Raw genomic sequence first — 22,691 nt, 5'->3', positions numbered from 1 at the left:
TCATGGCACACCCGGGGCCGTCATGGCACACCTGGGTCTGTGCAGGATGGGTCTGCCTGTGAACCCAGCTGCTGGGTGCCCTCTCCACAGCCTGGGGCATCCCTGTGCTGACGGCCTGGCAGCCTGGAGCAGGACACTCCAGGAGTCTGTAAGGCAGCACAAAAATGCCCTTTTTAGAAGAGGGCTCTTGTAAAGGGCTTCCTGCAAGCAGGCAGCACTTGAGAGAGGTGCTGCAGCAGTGTCTGCTGCCAGTGCCTGCCCACCAGCAGGGTTCTGCTCAACCTGCAGGAACTGCTCCCTCTGCAGAGCCACTGAGGCAGCTGAGCTGAGCCCTGGCCCAGGACCAGGCTTTGGGCCGAGCAGCACAAAGCACCCAAAGTCACGAGAGAGTCTCTGAATCTGGAGATTTTCTGTCACACATCCCTTCCATGCCGGTCTTTGTAAAAATAAATCCAATGTTACTTTGAGATCTCTGCTTTTCCGGGTCTTCCTTCCCCACGTGGGAGCCCTTATCAGGGCACAACGCCCTTATCAGTGCCCAGCTGGCTGAACCGACCTCCTCCCGATTTGCATTAACGAAGCTTTCACTTCTCTAAAGACCTTAATGAATTTCTGCCATTCCTGACCTCTCCTCAGCTGCCAAAACACACTTTTTTTCCTCTTTCCAATCTGCGGGAAGCCCTTAAATAATAGCATTACTGTACTTGCCCAAGCCGCTCAGGGAAACTCCGTCCCCGAGTGCCACGGGCAGCTCCAGCTCACGCTCTGTGTCGCAGAGCAGCACCGGGAGATGCCCCAGAAGATAACCGAGCTGCAGGCTCAGCGGGGCCGGCCTGGACACCCGGGGCTCCTGAGATAAGCCCGACCCCGCCGAGCCGGGCTGCGGGCACAGACAGGAACCGGGGCTCGGCCGCAGCTGCAGCGTTTCCTGTTGCACAGAGAGAGCAGGAGAGCCCAGGATGAGCTGCTTGGCATGAGGAGGGCGGCTGGGGCGTGCTCCTGCCCCGTGACAGCCGGCTGGGCACGGCTCCCCAGGGGCAGCACAGGACCTGGCACCAGGTAAGAGCCGGAGCACCCACCGCGCCGGGCTCTGGGCTGCGGGGGAGCAGAGGCCGAGGGCGGCACCAGGCACCTTTTCCCTCCTTTTTCACCCCAATTTCAGCCTACACAACCTGCACTGGGCAACTGGAACGTGAACCAGCAAGAAGCAGAGGGGGTTTTTCCTGGTTTCCCTTGAAGCAAGAGGTGTAACAGCTTGGAAAGCAAAGATAGAGGACATGTTTAATTAGAGAGGGTAATTTGGGGTAACAGAAGGAGGAAATAGAGCATTAGCTTGTCAAGAAAGCCTCCAGGGTTTGCTCAGCCCAGGGTGAGTAATGGGCTGTGTTTCTTTAAGCTTTATCCCGATTTTCAGTGCATTTTTGATGAACTGAGGTTTTTGCAGCCCTGGGACGGGCTGGGCAAGCCAGAGGCAGCACAGGTGGGAGAGGAATGAGCTTTTCCTGGTAGGAAGAGATGGATGAGTGGAGGCTGAGCAGAACACACGAAAATGGAGCAAAATGAGTTGAAAAACGCTCAGCTTTTGGAGTGGTGTCCTGGCTGGGGCTTGTGGGCACCCTCCCACCCAGGCACCACCCCAAAATGCTGCTCACCCTCAAGAAGTCCCCTACAGTAAAAGACAGCACCAGGAATGAGCTTTGAGCACCCCACAGCCACCACCAGGACAGTAAAAAGAATTACAGAGCAGATTTTACACAAACTAAAAAGCACAGAAGCATTCTAGAAGTAACTGGCACTCCAGAAGCACTGCCCGACAGCCCAGCCCCACAATCAGCCCTGGAACCGGCTGATTGTCGCTGATCCCCCGTGTTTGGTGCTGCTTCCACAGGGCAGAGCCCCCGAGGGGACGGGGCCACCATGCCCAGGAGGGCACGGCCGCGCCCGGGCGAGAGCGACGAGGAGCGGAGCGAGCGCTGGCAGGAGGCGCGGGAGCGGCTGCGGGCCAGGGTCAATGTCACCTGCTGCAGGGCCACCGTCCCCGGCCGCCCCCCGCCCGCCGGCAGCCCCCGCCAGGCCGAGTTCCTCCGCAGGAGAAACCTGGCGGCCGAGGCTGGCGAGAGCCCGCCGGGACAGCCATGGGCACCCTCGGGGAAGGACACCCCAGGGGGATCCTCCCCATCCTGCCCAGGCTGGCCCTCTGCCTCCGCGGGAACGCAGACCCCGCCGAGCCCCCGCGCAGCCCTGACCGACTCCAGCCAGCAGACAGAGTAAGAAAAGGGCTCTGCCCTCCCGGCTGTGCCAGCAGCTCCCCGAGCCCAAAGCGCTCCCCACAAAGGTTTGGGGCACACACACTCCCAGCTCAGCTGGGGAGGGGGTGTCCAGCTGAAGACCCTCCCTGACACCCCAGTAACGCACTTTGTTTTTCATTTCAGCTGGGGAATTGCAGTTTTAAATAAGGTAAGCAAAGCACAGGTAATGACCAGCCTGGAACTCCTGAAAGTTAAACTGCTGTGGGAATATTTCCACTTCCCTGGAAAAACTAACCCAATGGACCCCAGCAGGCTCTCCTTCTCCACCCAAATATAGGCTGCTAATTCACTTTTATTTAAAAATATTTAGTTTTTTGTAGCAAGTTCATGCCATGTTTATAAACTGAAACAGTCCTATTTTTAAACATCTGCCCTTTCCCTTTCAGGAAATGGTGCAGCTCTCCAACTACCTGAAGGTAGGTACCAAACAGTGCTCAGCACCCACTGGGACAGCTGGTTTTCATCAAGGATAATACTTTAAAAATTTTAATATTGCTAAATGAAGGGGTGTGTCGTGGTTTGAGAGGAAGTAGGTTTTTTTGGGATGCTGTAGCCAAACCATGACAGGGTGTTAAAAGCTCAATTTTAACACGGCCAAAAAAGCCAACAGACCTGAAAGACCTGGAGCCCCGAGGCAGGGCCAGCCCTGGGCCGGGGGCTCTGGGCTGTGCCCCCAGCTCTGGCCCCACTGACCAAGTCCCTGTCCCACAGGAGGCCCTGCACCGTGAGCTGCTGCTCAAGCAGAAGATGGTGATTTTACAGGAGCTCCTGTCCACTCTGCTCCAGGCTTCAGAGAAATCCTGGCAGGTACCAGAGAGCTGCAGGACCCCCCATCACCTCCCCTGCCTCCCCTGCCTCTCTGCTCAGGGAGGGTGGGACCAAATCAGCAGGAAAGGCCCTTTTTGTCTTCTATGAGGATGCAAAATTAAGATGATACATTTTATGTAATATACGAGGCTTTCTTATAGGATCCTTAAATCAAACAATTCATGCTGTTGTGGCATTTAAAAAAAAGTGGTTTGAAAGTTCTGTTGGGGCAGAGAAGTGAGTGATTGGGTGAGGGGGGACAAAAACTTGTGTTAGACATCCTGTGGTAAGAAACTTCCGCCTTCGCTCGCTCCTCCAATATAACGTGAGCGGGAAAAAACACCCAGCCACAGGTGCAGGAAGTGGCCACGAAACCTCAGGTTGCCAACAGGTGGGTGCTCCTCACTGCTCGCTGCCCCTGCTGCAGGACAGGAGAGACTTTGCTGCTGCCTCTTGCATGGTGCTGTTCTGCAGCCTAAAAACCAGCTTTTCATCAGCCTAAAAACCAGCTTTTCATCAGCCTGCCAATCCCCTCGGTGCTGGAGCCAACAGGCAGATGCTGCTGCTGGGAGGGGATTCTGTGAGGCAGGTGGGGCTGGCAAAGGGAGGGAGGGAGGAAGGGATGGATGGATAAGGGATGGATGGATAAGGGATGGATGGATGGATGGATGGATGGATGGATGGATGGATGGATGGATGGATGGATGGATGGATGATGGCACAGCCACATCTGTGCACAGCTGGAATCTATGCAGACAGCAGAGGAGGAGAGCTGAGGAAAACCAGGCAGAATAGTGCACATCTAAAATTGCTTTTGAAAATTCCACCTACGTACTAAGAGCCTTTAGTTCTTTGCACCAACAAGGGAACTGGGCAGATTGAGTCTTTGGGACTGTCAATGTGCTTCTGTGCAAATGTAACCAGTGCTGAGACACCGGGGAGTCTGGCTTTGCTGGGGTCTGTCAGCTATTCCTGTAACACCGAGGAGTTTCTTTTCAGAGCCGTGACATCAGACAGCAGTGGGCAGAGAGGATATTGGTGTTCTCAGTATTGGTGGGGGAAAACAGCCCACGTGAACTCTGCTAGAAATGTTATGTGAATTTGCATGCAGTCTGCTTCCACAAAGCCTGAGCAGCCTGACTAACACCGAGAGGAGCTGATGACAGCGAGGAGAATGAATCATCGCCGTGCCCTCGATCCCCCTGCCCAACTGCAGATGTTGCAACACAGACCCAACCCATTTTCTAAGGAAAACAGCCAGACAAGACCGTTCCAGCAGCTGGAGCTTGAGGCAGGCAGGGAGCACAGGCGGAGAACAGGGGTATCCGTGGGGACAGGCAGCAGCTGCATTTCTGCCAAAGCCAGCCAGAACAGCCCAAAATCCCCTCGCTCCTAACTTGTCATGTCACTGCCAGCACCTGCACTCAGTAACCAGAGAAACTGCCTCAGGACAAGTTTTCAATCCATAAAAGTTTCACTTCCCCCACATCCCATTTATTCTGAGGCTGGGAAGGTTTACTTGAGCTCTCAGCACTGAAGACACTTTAATCTGATCACAGATGCAGGGAGAACGTGAATCAGAACACAACCCAACAAAGCATTGGGGCACATTGTGCAGTTCATGATTTCACATCTCACTTCAACTGCTTTTCCCCAGGGTCAGCTGAACGAGGACAAACTGAGGTGTAAACTACGGGTGCTGGAAAATCAGCTGCAGGCCTGCACCCAGGTAATGTCTGATTCACTGACAAACACGGGTGAGGAAAGGCAGGAAAACAAAAACCAAGCCTTGTCACTGGGCCTGGCCTCAGTTTCTACATCAATCTGATGAGATACCTATCCAAAAAGGACTTTAACTCTTTGCTGAAGCAATGCTTCGCAGCACATTAACAGCATTTACACACTCTGGGTCTGCTAACACTCAGGTTTAACAAGGTGGGAATCTGACAGATGAGCACCTCAAGCTCTTTCTTTCTTTAAAGAGTTACTCAAAGGAGTGTGTGAAGAAGATCTTGATAGAGATGGAGGACCAGAAGCAGACCTATGAGCAGAAGGCAAAAGAGGCTCTTCAGAAGATGCTGGAGGACAAACTCCTAACAGAGCAGCAGCTGCAGAACTCTCAGGTGAGCAGTATGCCTTACACCTGGCTTGGCTTTAATTTAGCTCAACTGTGACAAAGAAAACCCACATGTCAGGGAAAGGTGATGACCGGCTTGCCATCAGCAAAGCAAAGACAAAAAAAAAAAAAAAAAAAAAGAAGTTTTAGCTACTCAGCAAAGCCCAAAGCAGCTTTAATGCAACCTGTGCTCACTGCACGAGCTGCACATCAGGTTACAGACAGCTGGGGAAATGTGCTCGGGTTTGTCAGCTGGAATTGCAATCCCTTCCCCCCCACCATCCCTCTGGGCCATTCCCTGCCCCGCTCACACCAACAGACACCAGGGCACGAGTCTCCAGAGCTGTTTTTTCTGGAGTTGCTCATTATATGAAAATAGGATTTCCCGAAGAGGCAGCAAGTTGCTTTGCCCCACAGGATAACACATCTGCAGAAAGACAAGTGAGCTTTATCCCAAGTACCAGCAGGCCCCTCAAGCCTGCTGGCAGCACAGGGACGTGTTCCAGAGGGAGCACTGCCCTGCTTGGCTCTGTCCATCAGATGGCATCAGCCCCACACGGCTTTTTGTGCGCTGCTGCTCGGGGAGCCCGCGCTGCCCCGCACAGCCCGGCCGGGGTCACCAGGGCAGGCTGGCAGGGTCCCCCGGGGGCTGGGTCACACCGACCCCGGGGTCACAGCCACCCCGGGGTCACAGCCAGCCCTGGGTCCCTCTCTGCTCCCCAGAGAAGCCTGGCAGAGACACGAGAGGACCTCGCCCTCTGGAAGGAGCACCACGCCACGCTCAAAGCCGAGCTGACCAAGGAGACCGCAGCACACGCCGAGCTCAGGAACAGCTTCCAGGCCTTACAGAGTGAGCTCCAGGTACGCCAGCTCCGGCAGGAGCAGCTCGCTCTGGGGTTTGCTGCTGCCCAGAGCAGCCGTGGCTGTCCCTGCATCCCTGGCAGTGCCAGGGCCCGGCTGGACACTGTGGCTGGGAGCAGCCTGGGCCGGCGGCAGGCGGTGCGGGAGCAGGGCGAGGTGCGCTGTGATGCCCTGCCAAGCCGGCCCGCTGTGTGTCTGTGTGTCTGTCTGTCTGTCCCGGCGCAGCGAGCGGACGCGCAGAGCGAGCGGCTGAGCCGGGAGCTGCGGGAGCTGCGGGACGAGCGCACGGAGCTGCTGCAGCGAGCCAGCGCCCTGCGCAGCGACAACGACCGCCAGGCCGGCCACATCCGCCACATCCAAGGTACCGGGGCCGCAAGGGCGGGCCGTGCCCTCCCGGAGCACGGCCGGCACCGGGAAAGCGCTCCCGGAGCGCTCCGCGGGGCTCGGGGCAGCGCGCACACCGGGCTCATCCAGCGCGCTGCGCATCTCAGCGCGCCCCAAAGGCTGCTGATCGCCAAAGCCCCACAAAAGGTGCTCCTGGCCAGATTAAAGAGTTCAGAGAAGTGGTTTTGCTAGAGGAAAGGATGTCATGGGAGACCTGAAAAGAAAGAAACACCTAAGATGTGTCCTCAGCTTGAGGCAGGACTTTCCACCCTTGGCAGGGATCAGACACAGCCCCGGTGCTGGGCGCAGAGGAGCTGGTAATGTCCTAAAGCACCACTTCAGACACAGCAGGGAAACTCACACACGTTATTTTAAACTCACACATGGCTATTTTAAAACATAATTAGGGAAGAGAAAGCGGGTTGCAGTTCTAATCTCATAACGGGTCTTGCATGAATAGCTTTCAAATAAACCATAAATGACTTGAACATGAGGCACGAGAGAAAAATCTGCCAAGAAAGAAAGGGCAACAAACAGCTAAAAATCACATCCCTTCAGAGAAGAAAGTCCAGGGCAGCCAATATCTGCTCCACTCTACACTTGTGGAGAACAGAAAAGTACCACCCTTGCATAAAGATACACATTTATACAAACCTTGATCTTCTATCCTTATTTCAGATAAATTGCAAAAAGAACGGGAGCAGAAAGTAACATTGGAGGCAACAATCAGCCATTTGCAGAGTAAGTAACACAGAAATGCACAAAGTTAGAGACCTCTTTTAGTGCTGTAGACAATAATGATGCTTTTTGTGTTCCCAGACTTGATCCACAACCAGAACAACCAACAGAAGAGCCAGGAGGTGACAGTGCAAAGGACAGGTCAGCAAACTTTGTAACCCCCACGTAGCACTCCCTGGACACAGGAACACTAGCCCTGACTCTAGGAAAAGCCTGCAATGGTCTAGAATAAACACAGAATGAGTTGTTTTGCTAGCTAACGTTAAAGCATAAACATATTTATGATGGTAAACACTTAAAAAAATAAATGGATTTCACTGCAAATTCTACTTCAGTGGCTCTGCCATATTTTTTCCAAACAAAACACATTCCAGTTTATAATTGCAATTACAGCTGTACTTGACAAAGAAAGCAATAAAAAAGGCATTTTAACTCTCCCTCCTCTCCTTTTCTGGCAACTGGTTAGAAATATTGCTCTTAAGACGATGAACTTGTAGCTACAGCAGAGACAGGCCTGTGATAACAAACTCAGCTGCTGTGTCTTCTGCTTTGTGCATAGCACACAAATATTATCCCTAAAGTGTGCTGAGTAAACAAGAGCTAAAGCCAGCCCAGAGCCTGGAGCTGTTTCTCATCAGAAGCCTGACTCTTTTCTAGACCAGGTTGTCACCACACAGACCCCACCTCTCACTCCTGCCAAGGAAAAACAAAACACTCTGTCAGAGCACCCCGAGGAGGAGAAGGAGGAGGAGGAGGGAACAGAGAGTCTGAAGGATGAGATGCAGAAAAGGACATCCCAGCTCACAGCAAAGGAGAACGAGGTGAGGAAGTCACTCAGCAGAAACACCACGCACCAAAGCTCCTGCAGGTAGCCCAGGCTTGGTTCCTGTAAGGATTACCTGCCCTAAGTTTTATCCTGCCCAAACCCCCGATGAAGCACCTGCACACAAGGGCAGGGCTGCAGCAGCCCTGGCTGCAGGAGCAGAGCTCTCTCTGTACAAACCTCCCTGCTCTCACAGACAGGAGAGCCTCAGCAGCCTCACAGGGAAAAGCCAAAGCCATGCTTTAAGCACCAAGCCCCTGAGCATAAAGGAAGGAGAGGAGGAAAAGAAAACACTTGCAATAATAACAACAATAAAAATAACAGGAAGGGTCTGCTAACAGAAGCAATGCCGGTACAAGTGGGCTGCAAAAAAAAAAAAAAAAAACAAAAAACCAAAGCCTTTTACGCACACTTTGCCATCAAACCAGCCTTCTGCCAGCCAACAGCCCTTCAATTCTTATAGCAGTATGCAGCCAGCAAGGATCTATTAAAAAGGACTTATAAAAGAATAACTTATAGCTTAGTGTAGCAGAGCTGAGAGCCACGCAGGAAGAGAGCTTGTGCTGTGACTGCTGGCAGCAAAGCAGGCAGGTGTGGGAAGGTGGCAGTGCCCCAGCAGTAATGCTGAGCTCTGCCCTGTCCCTGCAGGTCCCCAGCAGCACTCTGCAGTAACTCTGAGCTCTGCCCTGTCCCTGCAGGTCCCCAGCAGCACTCTGCAGTAACGCTGAGCTCTGCCCTGTCCCTGCAGGTACCCCAGGTACCCAGCAGCACTCTGCAGTAACTCTGAACTCTGCCCTGTCCCTGCAGGTACCCCAGGTACCCAGCAGCACTCTGCAGTAACTCTGAGCTCTGCCCTGTCCCTGCAGGTCCCCAGCAGCACTCTGCAGTAACTCTGAGCTCTGCCCTGTCCCTGCAGGTCCCCAGCAGCACTCTGCAGTAACTCTGAGCTCTGCCCTGTCCCTGCAGGTACCCGAGGATGCTCGGCAGAGCCGTGCCCAGCTGCGGGCAAAGCGCTGCAGCCACTGCAGCAGCCCAGCTGCTCTGGGGGCACACGGAGCTCAGGGGACCCCTCCTGCTGAGAGCCCCTCGCTGTGCTTGCAGTGCTCGGAGCTGCGCTCGGAGCTGGAGGCGCTGAGCCAGGAGTACCAGTCCTGCCTGACCCGGCTGCGCCAGTGCCGCGACGAGCTCAACCGCTCCCACGGCAGCCAGGCTCAGGTGGGAGCTCCTGCCCGACCCCAGGGCTGCACACCGGCTGGGACACATCCCCTCCTCTGTGCCTGCAGAGGGCACGTTTGCTAGGGCTGCCGCGGGAAGTGGCACCCCCAGCGTACCCCTAGTAACACAAGCTTCTCTGGCAGAGACAGCGCTGTCCCTGGATCCCTCTCCTGGTGGCAGTGGCAGCAGTGGCCATCGCCGCCTTCCTGGCAACTTACAGGCTGTGAAGGGGCTCCTTGATGACTGACTTCACTGCAGGAACTGACCTCTGCTTCACCAAAAGCAACCTGGCCTCACCTCACCTCACCTCCTGCTGTTTTGTGTGTGCACATTGGGTTTGTATCCCGAGCTGGTGCCACTGCAGCCAGCTCCTGTGAACACAGGGACATCACCCCTTCCCTCGGCTGCTGGGGTCACTCCAGGCAGCTCCTGTGAACACACCCCGTTCCCTCAGCTGCTGGGGTTACTCTGTTCCTGCCAAAGGCTGCCCTGCCCAGCCCTGAGGCACCGAGGGACAGAGCCCCTGTGCCCGCCGCTGCTGTGGCTGGCACAGGGTGAGAGGGACAGGGCATCCTGTGCCCTTGGCATCCAGCCTGCCTGGGGTTTATACCCCCCCGAGTTCTCCTCCTGTATTTATTGCCGCCCTAAATGGGAGGTACTCGATCCTGGGCCATCCCTACTCTTACCTGACAAAGGCACTCAGCTCAGGGGGGCTCCTCAGCACAGTCCCCTCACACCCACTGCTCCGTCCCACTGCTCCAGCCTCCCTTGTGGCCGAGCATCCCCATGGCCACACCTGCTCCGCCTTCACTGCCAGCACCACATGAATTCACCAGGGACAGGGGTTTAAAGTCCCTTTTGCAGCTGCACCATGCAAGTTTTACAGCAGCACTTGCCCATCATTCGTGGGCAGGCTCAGACACAATGCAGGTCATGGAACTCCCATGGAAGTTAATATACTGAAACATACACAAAACATACACGTAGTAAACACACATGGAGCCTACAATAAACTTCACTACTTCAAAGCACCAAGGTGTTCAAATCATTTATTCATCTTCAGCTGCCCCCTGCAAATGAATACACACGGACTTTGCCGGGTGCGATGCGCAGGCAGGCAGGACCGAGGCAGCAGAGCATCTGGGAGCACGCTCGTTTTTTTTTTAAAGAAAATGCATTTGGTTTTGCCACCGGCCTGCAGTGACTGTCACAATTCAGCCTTCAGTGATCAAGGACCACGAGAGCCACAGGGGACGACACACACAGGAAAGTGGGTCTTCTGCCTTGGTCTCTGATGCAGTGAAGAAGGCTGACAAGTCTGAGTACGCTCGTGTTTTACAAGGCAACCGCTGGAAGAGACACGACCTCGCTGGAAATGCAGAGATCTACAAAATCGCTCTGAGCACGGAAAGCCTCCTTGAGCTCCTGGCACCAGGCATCCAGCGCGTCCCCGAGCTCGGCGCACAGGCTCTCCGGGACGCTGAAGGAGGAGATCCGGACCCTGAGCCCGTCCTTTATGCGGGGGCAGGAGGCCTGGGCCGTGAACACCCTCAGCGGGGTCAGCGCCAGGCAGTTCTCGGCGCCCTCGGCGAAGGTGTACACGGCGGGGTAGCCCAGCAGCACCCCGGCCACGGTGCACAGGTTCCAGCCGCTGGGGACGACCTCGCTGGCGGTCACCGGCTCGGCGCCGGCGGCCTCGGCGTCCGGCAGGCGGCCCAGGAGGGCGGCGAGGTGGCGGCGCAGGGCGCGGGCCTCGCCGGGGCCGCAGAGCGCCGGGCCCGGCCGCGCCGCCGACACGTCCACGAGCGGAGCGGGGCGGGCGCGGAGCCGGCCCCGGGCCAGCCCCGGCCCCAGCACCAGCGCCGAGCCGCCCATGGCCAGCACGTGCAGGCGGCCCGCGGCCAGCCCGGCCTCCCGCAGCCGGCCCAGGTAGCGCCGCAGCTCGGCCGGGCCCGCGGGGCCGCAGTCCCACAGCAGCGCCGGCTTCAGCCCGGCCGCCACCGCCAGCACCTCCCCGGCCGCCTGCAGCGCTCGGGCCGCGGGCAGCCGCCGCCGCCGGCCCGGCCCCTGCGCCTCCCGGGCCGCCGCCACCAGCAGCGGCACCGGCAGCGCCGCGGGGCCCGGCGCCATCAGCGGAACCCGCCGCGGTTCCGGGGCGGGCCCGAGCTCGGCCCGGCCCCGGCGGAGCCGCCTCCTGCGGGCGGGGCCGCATCGCCACGGCCCGGGGAGGACCGGCGGAAGGGCCGGGAGCCGGGCGGGGGCAGCGCTGTGGCCGGGGGAACGACCGGGGCAGCCCAAAGCGGGGCACAGGGACAGTGCCCCAGCCTGGGCACAAAGCGGGGCACAGGACAGTACCCGCAGCCTGGGCACAAATCGGGGCACAGGACAGTGCCCCAGCCTGGGCACACAGCGGGGCACAGGACAGTGCGGCAGCCTGGGCACAAATCGGGGCACAGGGACAGTGCCCCAGCTTGGGCACAAAGCGGGGCACAGGGACAGTGCCCCAGCTTGGGCACAAAGCGGGGCACAGGCACAGTGCCCCTGCCTGGGCACAAAGCGGGGCACAGGACAGTGCGGCAGCCTGGGCACAAAGCGAGGCAGAGGGACAGTGCAGGAGCCTGGGCACACAGCGGGGCACAGGGACAGTGCAGGAGCCTGGCACAAAGCAGGGCACAGGGACAGTGCCAAGCCGTGCTGGGAGCCGCTGACAGCTCTGTGCCATCACCGAGTGCTCAGGGTTGTACAGATCTGAACAATCAGCCCCCAGCAGACTAGAGAAACTCCAGAGCTCCCTTCCAACCCCCTTGTTATATTTGCATTTACAATGCTGGCATATGGGCATCCCTAATAAACCCACCCTCCCCCCCGAAAGGAGTATCAGCCTTTGAGGTTGCTGCTACAGCCCCATTAAAAAGAAGAAAAATGAGACAAGGTGATATTGTCCAGGCAGATTTAATAGAGCACAGGTTATTTTCTTTTTCCACTTCTAATGATCAAATGTTTATATACATTGTATTATAGCAGATTAAAAAATATTACAGAATTGAAATCTGATGTATACAGAGGGTTTGTTTAAGCAAACAGCTGAAAAGGGTGAAGGAGTTAGAAGCATTCCTGTAATCCCCTCTGTTTTGAGCCACTTCCAAAACAAAAGCACCACCAATTGCTGAAATTGTAGAAGATGACAAGATGTACAGATGTTATTTATTCTTACTGAGGAAAGGCACAGGTTAAGAAACACTCCTGTATATGTACAAGGCCAGAAGGCAGGGCGGGTCACTGTGCTGGGAGGGGCTGAGCCATGTGCATGGCCGGGGCCTGCATGGGCCAGCCCTCCTGGTGGTTCTGCAGCAGCCGGTAGAGCTGCTTCAGGTGCGCCACGATGTTGTCCTTGATGTCGGGCGTGGAGATCTGCAGCCGCACGCTGCCGCTGTCGAAGGAGCGCGTGAAGTCCCCGGAGAACATCTCGTAGATCATCCGTGCCACAACGGGGATGACCTGGGGAAAAAGTCCCTTTTTTAGCCTAAAGGCACGTGGAATATCCCTGCTCCTCTGCAGGAGCCCCTGTCCTGCATGTGGAGATGGTTTCCACAGTGCCCTAAAACACACTCACAAACCAATTCCATTCAGCACATGTCACATTTGTGTTTGCTCTCCCAAACCACCAGACTTACTGGAGGTTTCCTGGTGTCAGAAGCCACAGCAGAAAATAACAGGTCTCAGTATCCATGGGAACTGATCCCAAGCCAAGCCAGGCTGGCACACGTCAGCCCAGAGCCCCAGTGCCCTACCTGCACCACGATCAGCTTCCTCTCCCTGGGTTTTCCATCGGGCCACTCTTCTCCAAAGCAGAAGTAGATCTCGTATGGTGGCTGTTTCTCAATTTGTCCCTTCTGATGGGCAATCAGCTCTAAGAAGAAAAGCAGAGTGCTCCAGAGTTGTCCTCTTTAGGCAGGAAACACCCATGACATCCCACCTCATTGCATCACCCCGGTCTTACCTGCAGTCCTCAGCCACCTCTCACACAGTTACAGCTCACCCCTTGCACGTGAAGTGCTTTCTTTAAAGGCAAGGCCCTCTGATGTCTCTCAGAGCATTAAATGAGTGTACAGTGCCCCTCTCCTGCCACACACTAACTCCAAACTCCCCTGAAGTCAGGGGAGCAGCGGGCCTGACCCACTGTCCACACCCAGGCAGAGCCCAGTGCAGACCACCCTTTCCAACAGTGCCCGGTGTCCAAAGCTCTCCTCCAGAAGCAGAAGTTACCTACCGCTTAGGAAGGTTTCCAGACAGAAGAGCTTGACCTTCTTTTGCCTCTCGATGAGGTTTGGGGTGGTGGAGGAGGGGGCACAGGGCCCAGACCAGTACACCTTGCACTGGCAGAGCCGCACGGCGTAGATGGCGTGGCCGCTGACCTCCAGGATCAGTCCCCTGTCCATAACATCCAGCAGCCGGCTCGTGAAGACCTTCTGCCTTTCGTTGGTGATCTGCTCCGTCCCTGGAAACTTGACTTGCTCCAAGCTGATGGGCCCAAAGAGCTCCTCCTGATCTGGCATAGGACCCAGCTCTCCGTAGAAAAGTCTGCAGCCCTGCGGGTTGCTCACGGTCGTTGTGGGTCCGGTCTCCTTTCCTCGATACTCAAACTTGATTTCTAGGTCTGTCACTGAGGGAGAAACCATCAGTGTGCCTTTTCCTCGAGCACCAGCAGCAGGGACACCACGCAAGCCCCGCTGCCCTCACAGGGATGTTTAAACCACACGCAATTCTATTTAAATACACAAGTTCTCCTCACTCACTCACTCACTCACTCACTCACTCACTCACTCACTCACTCACTCACAAACAGCCACAGGAAAAAACACAAATCACTGTTTTCTGTGGAGTTTTAAAGCACAAAAGCAGAAGCACTGTTACAAGCCCACACACGTACTTGGCAGGGAGCTGATCCAGAGTTCGGGGCTGCTGAAGAAGTCGTGCTGCAGCGCCGTTGGGGGCATTTCCATATCCAGAGGTTCATTCTTTGGCCACACAGTTTCAGGGCTGCAGTTTTCTGCACTGGCTGGAGCCATCGGAGAATCTACAAAAAGGCAACAACTCCTCAATAAATCAATTTTATTTCAAGTATGCAGCAATTTACAAAGAAATTCCCTCACTAATACATTAGTCTGTGCCACCAACCATTGATATTAAGAAATGGAAATGTCTCTTGAATTGGGACATGCTGAGATTGATTCAATTCTTCTTCCTCTTCATCATCAAGATCATTATCCTTTTCATCCCACGGAGCTGAGCCAGTGGAACCTGCAAACAAGCACATTCTTGTGGGTGGATGATCAGCATGAAACACTGGAAAAAGATCATCTTCATGTCGGATATTAATTTGTGTATTTTTCAAATTCCAGTAAAAAAGGACAAATCTGATCCATACAGCACACTAAGTTCAGTTTAATATATAATTCTAGAAAGCAAAGGTTAAAGTATCGATGAAGTAAGACACTGTATTGCCAATATTAGACTGTTTAGCAGGAAAACATACAGCTGTGTGCAGCTTTTTTAATTTTAGGACTAAAGGACAGCTCAAAGTCCTTGCAGTTTAAGTACAGGCTTCACCTGGCAGCTGCTCCTGCTGCACAAGGGCAGCTGCAGAGTTAATGCAGAGAGGGAAGGAGCTCCCTTGGAGCAATGCCTGCCCAGGAGCCAGCCTGGGAGCCAGCCCGTGTCAGCAAGGCCCTCACCTGGATTAATGATTGATCCCTGCGACTGCGGGATGTCGCACACTTCATAAATTTTAATTGGGTTCATGGGCACCTCCTTGGTGCCATCGTACATCAGATTAAACTCCCGGCTCTTGTTAAGTGCACATCGCAGCTGGGCTTTCCACTTTGCAGGGTCTGGCTCGTCCACTCCTTCCTGGTACTTTCCCGTTTCCACAGCCCATGCCTGGGGACAAAGTACAGCCAGCTCAGTCCAGCCCTCCCCACAGAGCAGCTTTTATCAGAAACCAAACCTCCAAACAAATCCACTGTAAAATCCTTCTCTTGCAGAAGTCTTAGTTAGAGCTCTTGTGATAACAAAAAAGGAAATTCCTACTTTAATAGATTTTCTATTGAAGGAAGGTGGAGAAAAAAAGATGTAAATCCAAATTCCAAAAGACTGTTCACAATTCTGGGTTAGAGTTTTTGTGGGTCTCAGATTCAACACCAGAAGTGATTTTTGACAAGGAGCCTGTGCAGGAGGAATGGACTCAGTTAAAATGGAGTGGAAGGACAGCCACAGACATCCGGCTGGCCTCTCCCTCTCTCACCCCAAAATCTGATTACTGGTCCAAGATGCCTCCAAGACAAAGGTCAGAAATTCCTCAAAGGAGTGCAGGGAGTTACAGTGAATCCCTTGGGATAAGAATATTAGGGACAGCAGCGATGAGTGCTTGTGATGAGCTTGTGGTGGACCTCTTAAGACTTATGTAACAGCATTTCGTGGTTTGCTGCCAAGAACAAGCCAGTGACCACATCCCAGCCCGAGCAGATGAAGCCAACAGCAGGCATCTTCCAGAGACCAAGGATCACACAGCACCTGGCCTTTGGTGGTGGGAAAGGGTTAAAGAACTCAACACCATCCCAGGCAGCGCCAAGCTTGGCATCCAGGTGCACAAAGTGGCTTTTCTGAGGTCAGACAAATAAAATGTGCCTGCAAACAGCTCCTGAGATGCCTGTGCAGCTCCTGGGCCAACAATCCAGCCCTCTGTCTGTGTCCCAGAGCCGTGGGATGCCCGAGCTCACCTTGAAGATGGTGTTCTCCTCCTCGTGCTGGGGGCTGTGCCGGGTCGCGTGCTTCCAGGGGATCTGGAAGCGCTTGGCCTCGCGGTTCAGCCAGATCAGCCCGGGGTACATCCCACTGTCCACCTGGGCCACCAGCCACGGCTTCAGGCGCACCCTGCGCGGGTGGAGGGCCATGCTCTGCAAGGGGGGACAGCAGAGCCACTGCTGGAGGTTACTCGAGCCTCATCTGCTGCAAAGAAACTGAACTCATGTAACGAGAAAGGGCCCTGTGCTGTAGAACTGCTGTTGTTCTTATGGCACTGCCCCCTGAAAGCACCAATTCGGGTTCAGCTGGGTGACCCCTCTGCTGGGGAGAGTCACACACACCTCCCAGGGGGCTCAGAGCTGTTACAGGGACAGCAGCTCACAGTCAGTGTGCCAGGGTACACATTCCGTGTTACTTGTGCTCAACAGCACACGGAGCGCGAGCCCTGAGCAGAGCTGGGCTGAAAACCCTGAACAGGAGATAAAGGCACCAACAAGCCACAGCAAGAACAGGCAGCAGAGTTTCCAAAGCCTCCACGAACACCTTGCAGAAGGGGCTGATCTGATCTCTGCTCCTGCAGTCCTGTCAGACTCTCAGCGAGGAGGAGGAAGGCTCACCCCGACTGGGAGGCTTTAGCCGAGGTGCAGGGGCCAGGGTGAGGCACAGGGGCTGTTCTACCACAGCCACAGACTCTGAAAGTCGTAAAATGACTTTTCCATGAATGCCCTGAATGCAGCATAATCACTGGCAAACAGCAGTGACCTGTAATAACCAGGATGTTTATCCAGAAGGACATGAACTGCAGGTCTGCCTGCACTGCTGCTAAAAATCGACTGCTGTTTACTTAATGTTTTTGTTAAGTAGCCCTGTGCTGCTCATACAATTGCAGCCAGCTAACAATATTTTCCTTGTGTAGAACAAAGCCAAACAAACAAAATAAACGTGTGTCTCTCTCTAAGAAGAGGCCACATTCAGTATCTTTAGGTTTTGGGAGGGGATTTCTGCACTACGCGTGTGCTCGGAGGCTGCATCTCCCATATTCCTTTGTAAATCCTGAAACAGAGGTGATAAATTACAAATATTCCCCTTAATAAAGCAGTTACAGGACAAGTAAAACCTTTGCCATAAGCCCTGAATATTGCTGGAGGAATTGCAAAATGTGTCTGGTAGCAGAGATGGAGAAGATTAAAAAAAAATCCTATCCAAGAACTAGTCCAGGAACAGGTTTTATTTGTTCAAATACCTGCAGATCCCATTCAGAGGCAAGCGCTCACACAAAATTAATCCAAACACAACTCAGTTTATCTGTTAATCTTTTCTGCAAAGAAAATGTTCAGCTTCAACTGCAAACCATTTTTAAATAATAGTTTGAAAATGTGTGGGCACATTACCAGACTGCTTCCCAGGAGCTGCAAAGGATCAGCTCATCAGGAAGCAATCATCAAAATTATTTTAGTGTTCCTGAAACTCTGCTGTGTTGGTTCTCCATGTTGAAAATGCTGTCAGAATTAAACCTTCAGAAGCGTGCTTGCAAAGACACAAAGTCCAGGTTAATCCTGGACTTGGAATTGAGACCAAAATCAGGTACTGATTCCTCTTGAAAAGGGAAAAGAAAAAAGTGACATTTTGAAGAATCCTTAGCGCGGCTACTTTCCACCATCTCTTTTAACATTACATCTCCCTTAAGGTTACAAGCAGTCCCTGCCAATAACGTGTGCTGTGCACCCACGTTTGCAAGACACAGAGTAAATTCAAACCCCCAGAGCAGGAGATTTGTGTCCCTCTCACAGCAGAGGAGTCGGGTGACAAGGTGGGTGCCGGCAGGGATTGTCCCTGGGCCCGCAGACAGCGTCTGTCAGCGCTCAGCACGACAATGCTTTATGACCTTTTATCACCAATCACTTGTTGACACAATAACTGAGAGCAAATCAACTTGAATCCCATTGCTGGGCTCAGACGGTGAGTCAGCCTCTCACAGCCTTCAACTTCGATCCGGTGGGTTCCACTAATGCCAGACACCTGGGGAATGGCTGGGCACATTTATGGCTCTGCCAAGGCAGAGGCTCCTCGGTGCACAAACCCAGGGACTGTCCAGCTCCCTTTATTCCCACTCAGTTTGGGTGCTGGGTAGGGATAATTAGCACATCCCTGTGCTGCTAATGCATCTCTGGTCAGTGATGTAATTACTGCCTGTACCCTAATTATTAGTATTTCTCCTTGGAGAAATTCAGCCCAACAAGAGCCACTCAAAGTCAGGAAGGAGCAGACAGCCTGCAGCCACTCCCCGGAGGGCTGCAGAGGAGTGACCAAGGTCAGGGACAGCCCCGGTCAGCTGTGGTGACACTCAGGGCCCTGGTGAGGTCCCAGACAGTCCAACAGCAGACAGAGCACCAGGAAAACCATCCTGCAGCCCAATTCAGCTTTGCTGCGCAGATGGTTTCGCTCCTCACCTGCAGATCCAAATATACTCAGTGTTCCTGCTCCACCTCATCCATTAAAGCCTCTAAAGATGGAAGGGTTTTCTCAGGGTACACTCCTGCAAACCCCCAGACCCCTCTCCTTGCTCATTACCTTTATTTGACTATATTATCCTGGATTTCATGGACCCGTATTCATTTTTTCAAAGGCAAACCTTCCAAACAGGCTGAATTGCCATCCGACGCTGAATCACCTCCCTGCACCGGGAATCCGGGGCTCCCGCATTTCGGAGCTCTGTACATCTCCTACCTCTGTACATCTCCCACCTCTGTACATCTCCCCAGCACACTCGAACATGATCAACTCTTCGAATTCCCAGTTTCCCCAATCTGGTCACCTCAGCCCTCGCCACGGCCGGGCAGCCACTGAAATTGGAAGGGGCACGAGTTGTTACACAAACTGTGGGGATTTGGGGTGTAACAGCTGCCATCCGAAGACTGCAGGGGGTGGGGGGAACACACCAGCCTCGCCCTAACTTTAGGCCTCGCTTTACACCGATAGGAAGGCGTAGCCCGGGGCGAGCCCGGCGCTGCCCGCGGGGCCGGGGGCAAGGAGCGCTAAATGGGCATTTCCAGCGGGCTCTGCCCTCGCGGCTGCGCCCGGACCCGCACGGCGCCCCCGCACCGCCGCCCTTGCCCCGGGGCCGGGCGCTGCAGCCTCCGGAGCCCCGCAGTGCCCCGAGCCCCGCTCCGCACCGGCCCCGCTCCGCCCGGGAGCCCCACGCGGGACGGGGCCGCGCCCGGCGGCTCCCGGGCCGGGCGGCTCTGGGGCCGATGCCGTCCGATCCCCGCGCCCCGCGCAGCTCACCCCGTCCGTCCGTCCGTCTGTTTGTCCGTCCGTCCGTCCGTGGGGCTGGGGCGGGTCCGTCCCGCGGGGGCTCGGGGCCGCCCCGCGGGGCCCGCGCGTGGGGCAGCGGCGCTCGGGCAGCGGCGGCCGCGCTCGCCCAGCGCCCGCCCCGCCTCACCTGGCCCGGCCCGCCCCTCCCCTGCCCCGCCTCACCTGGCCCGGCCCGCTCCTCCCCTGCCCCGCCTCACCTGGCCCGGCCCGCCCCTCACCTGCCCAGGTGCGCTCGGCGCAGCCGCGCCGCCCGCCCCGCTCCGCCCCGCTCCGCCGAGCCGGGCCGAGCGGAGCTCCCCGCACCTCCGCCCTTCTGCCGCGGCCCTTCTCCTGTCAAACGGAATCTTTAGGAAACTTCCCAACGGGATATTGTTTTTTCCCTGGTAAAGGGAGTGTTTAGGAGAGGAAGTTTGCTTTTAAGCGGGATATCTTTGCCTCTTAAATGGAATATTTTGGGAAGAAAGCATTAAGTTCCTGGGCTTTTTCTCAGTTCAGAGCATACTCAGCTGAGTCATGGAATCACGTCATGATTAAGGCTGGAAAAGACCTCGAAGATCATCGAGTCCAAACATTAACCCAGCACTGCCGGGCCCACCCCTAAAGCGTGTCCCTCAGCACCACATCCACAGAGTTCTGAACACTTCCAGGGCCGCTGGCTCCCTGCTTCCCCGGGCAGCCTCTTCCAATGCTTGTCCATCCTTCCAGTGAAGAAATTCTCCCAAATATCCAATCTATACCTCCCCTAGCACAACCTAAGTGCATTTGCTCTTGTCCCACATCCGTCCATCCATATAAATCCATATCCAGGCAACGATAGGAAAGGATGAAGCCAAACCCTAAAGTCAGCTCTGATGAAAGCCGCAGGCACACAGTTTTTTCTCTGAAAAGCATAAAAACGTCCCTCTTCCCCAGCTCCATCCCTGCTCTGGGTCACACCTACCCCTGGGAAGGGGCTCAGCAGCTTCTCCCTGGTCCCTCTGCAGGCTCCTGCCCTCCAGCCTCGCGTCGTATTTATTTTCCTCCTAGGTGGAGAACCGTGACTCAGTGGTGAATCTTGGTTTCAAGGATCATACAATGCTTCACCTTTCAGTTTCAATGAACCAGAAAAAAAGTGGGAATTTCCCTTCTCCTTCTCACCATGAACACTATGGAAAATACTGAGCCCTGGCTTTGGGAAGGCTGACTTACACCCACAGCTCAGTCCCAAGCCAAGAGGCTGGGACTGGACAAAATCTTAGAGATATTCACACAGAGACAAAACAATTCACTGTTTTTCTGAGCAAGTTTGCCTTGCTGGATACCAAGTGCAAGGTAAATATTTCAGGCTTCCTTCAGCATGGAATTCCACTCAGAGGAAACATGCAGGAGTTTGTCAGCACATGAGAAAATCTTCCTGGCAATGAGCAGAGTACCAGATGTGACACTCCGAGTCAGTGCTCTCTGTGCTGGGTGAGATGGGCTCCCTTGGTGGCACCTGAGCGTTCCTGACATGTAAATCAGGGCACAGCTGCTCCCGGAGTCAAACACCGCTGTTGTTCCTGCTGGATAAAGCGTGCAGTGGTAGGACAGTTCTGGGAGCAGCCAGGAAGAGACGCAGGCAGACATCGGGCTGAGCTCCAGGGCAGGCTCTGCAGGACCTTTGATCTCTCCTCAGGCAGGCCAGCACAAAAGCTCCCGCATTCCTGCTGTCCACGCCTCTGTCCCACAGGGAGAGGGCAGGATGCTCGGGGCTGGCTGTGCTCCTGGGGGGCTGCTGGGGAGCTGTGCAGGGGGACCCCAGTGCTGCTGCTCACACTGCTGCTGCTCACACTGCTGCTGCTCACACTGCTGCTGCTCACACTGCTGCTGCCCCGGCTGCCCGGCAGGGCTGGCAGGGCCTGGCCAGGGGTTTGCCCTTCCCAGGCCCTGGAAGGACACTCAGATGCCCAAGCGGCAGGAGGGGTCCTGGGGCAGGTCAGGGCTGGGGGATTTTAAAAATGGAGCAATGTGGCAAAGCAGCTGGGTGAGGACTGCTGAGCTTGGGAGCTCCAGCCTGGGAGCAGGGTCCAGTCCCGCCTGCAGGGTCCCTGCAGTGGTCAGGGCAGGCAGCTGTGCCTGCCAGCGCCCTGCTGCCTCTGCACAGCCCCTGCTGCCTCCCCAGCGCCGACACAGATGCCAAACAAATGAGTCTGCCCAGCCCTCTGCAGGGTTTGGTGGTTTTTTTTCCTCTTGAGTTTCTCCCAGCCCGTGCTGAGGCGTGTGGCAGCACGTTGGGGTAGGCAGCTGACGGGAAAGCAGCCGCACATCTTTTTCCATGCTCTTGGCTGGGAAACTCCACGGCTCTGGAGCTGCAGCGGAGATAATGCAGGGATAGCTCATGAGGCAGGATGTGCAGCCAGGTGTTACCTGTCCGTAACTCATCACCCAAAGTGTTCACTCTGACACACACAGAGCGTTGATCCTGCTCCTTCAGGCACAAAAACAGCCCCAGCCTCTGCACTCTGGCGTTTCTAGAAATTATTCTTTTCATTTTTACTTCTCTCTGCCTGTATGTACCTCTATCTGCATAAATTTCAAAATAAATGAAGAGATCTTTTGGCTGATAAACTGTACCTTATGAAGTGACATCCTGCTGCCTCTTCTAGGGCAGTCTGCAGAGCACACAGAGGGTGTGCAGAGGAATTTTCGTACCAGGAGCTATGGGATTTACTTTATTTCAGTGCCAAATTAATATCACTATTTTATCAACACGATTGTATGTCATGATACCTGCAACAGCAGCTGCTGGGCTTTGTACTCCAGGTCTCTTGCACCCTTTGTTCCCAGCTGGAGAAGATTGCAGTCATCAAAACAAAAAGGAACCATTTTCTCTCCTGGGAACAGATCACCAAGTTCCCATAAGGCAAAACAAAATTATGCAATGAATCAAGACAATGTCCTGGGCATGTGGAGTCTTGCTGTGTGCTCTCAGCATTCACATTCCAGCAGGCAGCTCCGTGCAGGAGAGCAGCACAAAATGGTGGAGGCTTCACCCCAGCACATCCCAAACTCCCCAGCTGTGCTGCAGGAAAAAGGAATGAATCCTTCCCACCCTGTCCTGGCAGCCCCTCTGTGGCCTGGGGCTCTTTGTGGCCCCAGGGCTCTCCTGGCCTCACCAGCCAAGATAATCCCAACAATTATATAAAATCATCTACAAACATGACTGTGGTTATCAAATACTTCTTTCCAGTAGCTCTAGTGAAGGGGAAGACGGGGGGATGGATTTATTGTTATTTTTCTGGTGGGCAGCCCCACAGCTGCTCTGCTGTGGACGAGGCAGCTCCGAGTCGGGGGCTGAAGC

General features: G+C 54.9%; 3 protein-coding genes across 3 annotated transcripts; 1 reads left to right on the top strand and 2 right to left on the bottom strand.

Moving 5' to 3' along the window:
• The first annotated feature begins 936 nt into the window (after window positions 1–936).
• Window positions 937–10,137, top strand: TRAF3IP3 (TRAF3 interacting protein 3). Its single transcript, XM_084220844.1, has 14 exons — window positions 937–1,059; window positions 1,889–2,267; window positions 2,433–2,457; window positions 2,696–2,725; window positions 3,021–3,116; window positions 4,774–4,845; window positions 5,099–5,239; window positions 5,956–6,093; window positions 6,319–6,454; window positions 7,156–7,218; window positions 7,297–7,356; window positions 7,873–8,036; window positions 9,005–9,253; window positions 9,397–10,137. Exons 2-14 carry the CDS (start codon window positions 1,918–1,920, stop codon window positions 9,478–9,480), a joined length of 1,608 nt encoding a protein of 535 aa, XP_084076970.1. The 5' UTR covers window positions 937–1,059; window positions 1,889–1,917; the 3' UTR covers window positions 9,481–10,137.
• Window positions 10,138–10,297: 160 nt separating this feature from the next.
• On the bottom strand, window positions 10,298–11,383 carry LOC311162351 (UPF0739 protein C1orf74 homolog; the record flags this gene model as incomplete). Its single annotated transcript, XM_084220648.1, has 1 exon — window positions 10,298–11,383. The coding sequence occupies one exon, from the start codon at window positions 11,381–11,383 to the stop codon at window positions 10,589–10,591; it is 795 nt and encodes a 264-aa protein (XP_084076774.1). The 3' UTR covers window positions 10,298–10,588.
• A 1,146-nt stretch (window positions 11,384–12,529) lies between these two features.
• IRF6 (interferon regulatory factor 6) lies at window positions 12,530–16,206 on the bottom strand (the record flags this gene model as incomplete). The annotated part of the gene is made up of 7 exons (XM_084220720.1): window positions 12,530–12,751; window positions 13,045–13,163; window positions 13,524–13,916; window positions 14,184–14,330; window positions 14,432–14,554; window positions 14,989–15,193; window positions 16,033–16,206. 7 exons carry the CDS (start codon window positions 16,204–16,206, stop codon window positions 12,530–12,532), a joined length of 1,383 nt encoding a protein of 460 aa, XP_084076846.1.
• Between the last annotated feature and the right edge of the window lie 6,485 nt (window positions 16,207–22,691).

Source organism: Fringilla coelebs (genome assembly GCF_963513975.1).
Source record: "Fringilla coelebs genome assembly, chromosome: 23".
Classification (NCBI taxonomy): Eukaryota; Metazoa; Chordata; class Aves; order Passeriformes; family Fringillidae; genus Fringilla; species Fringilla coelebs.
Note: the sequence above shows the minus strand (reverse complement) of the source record. Positions and strands in the feature narration are given on the sequence as shown.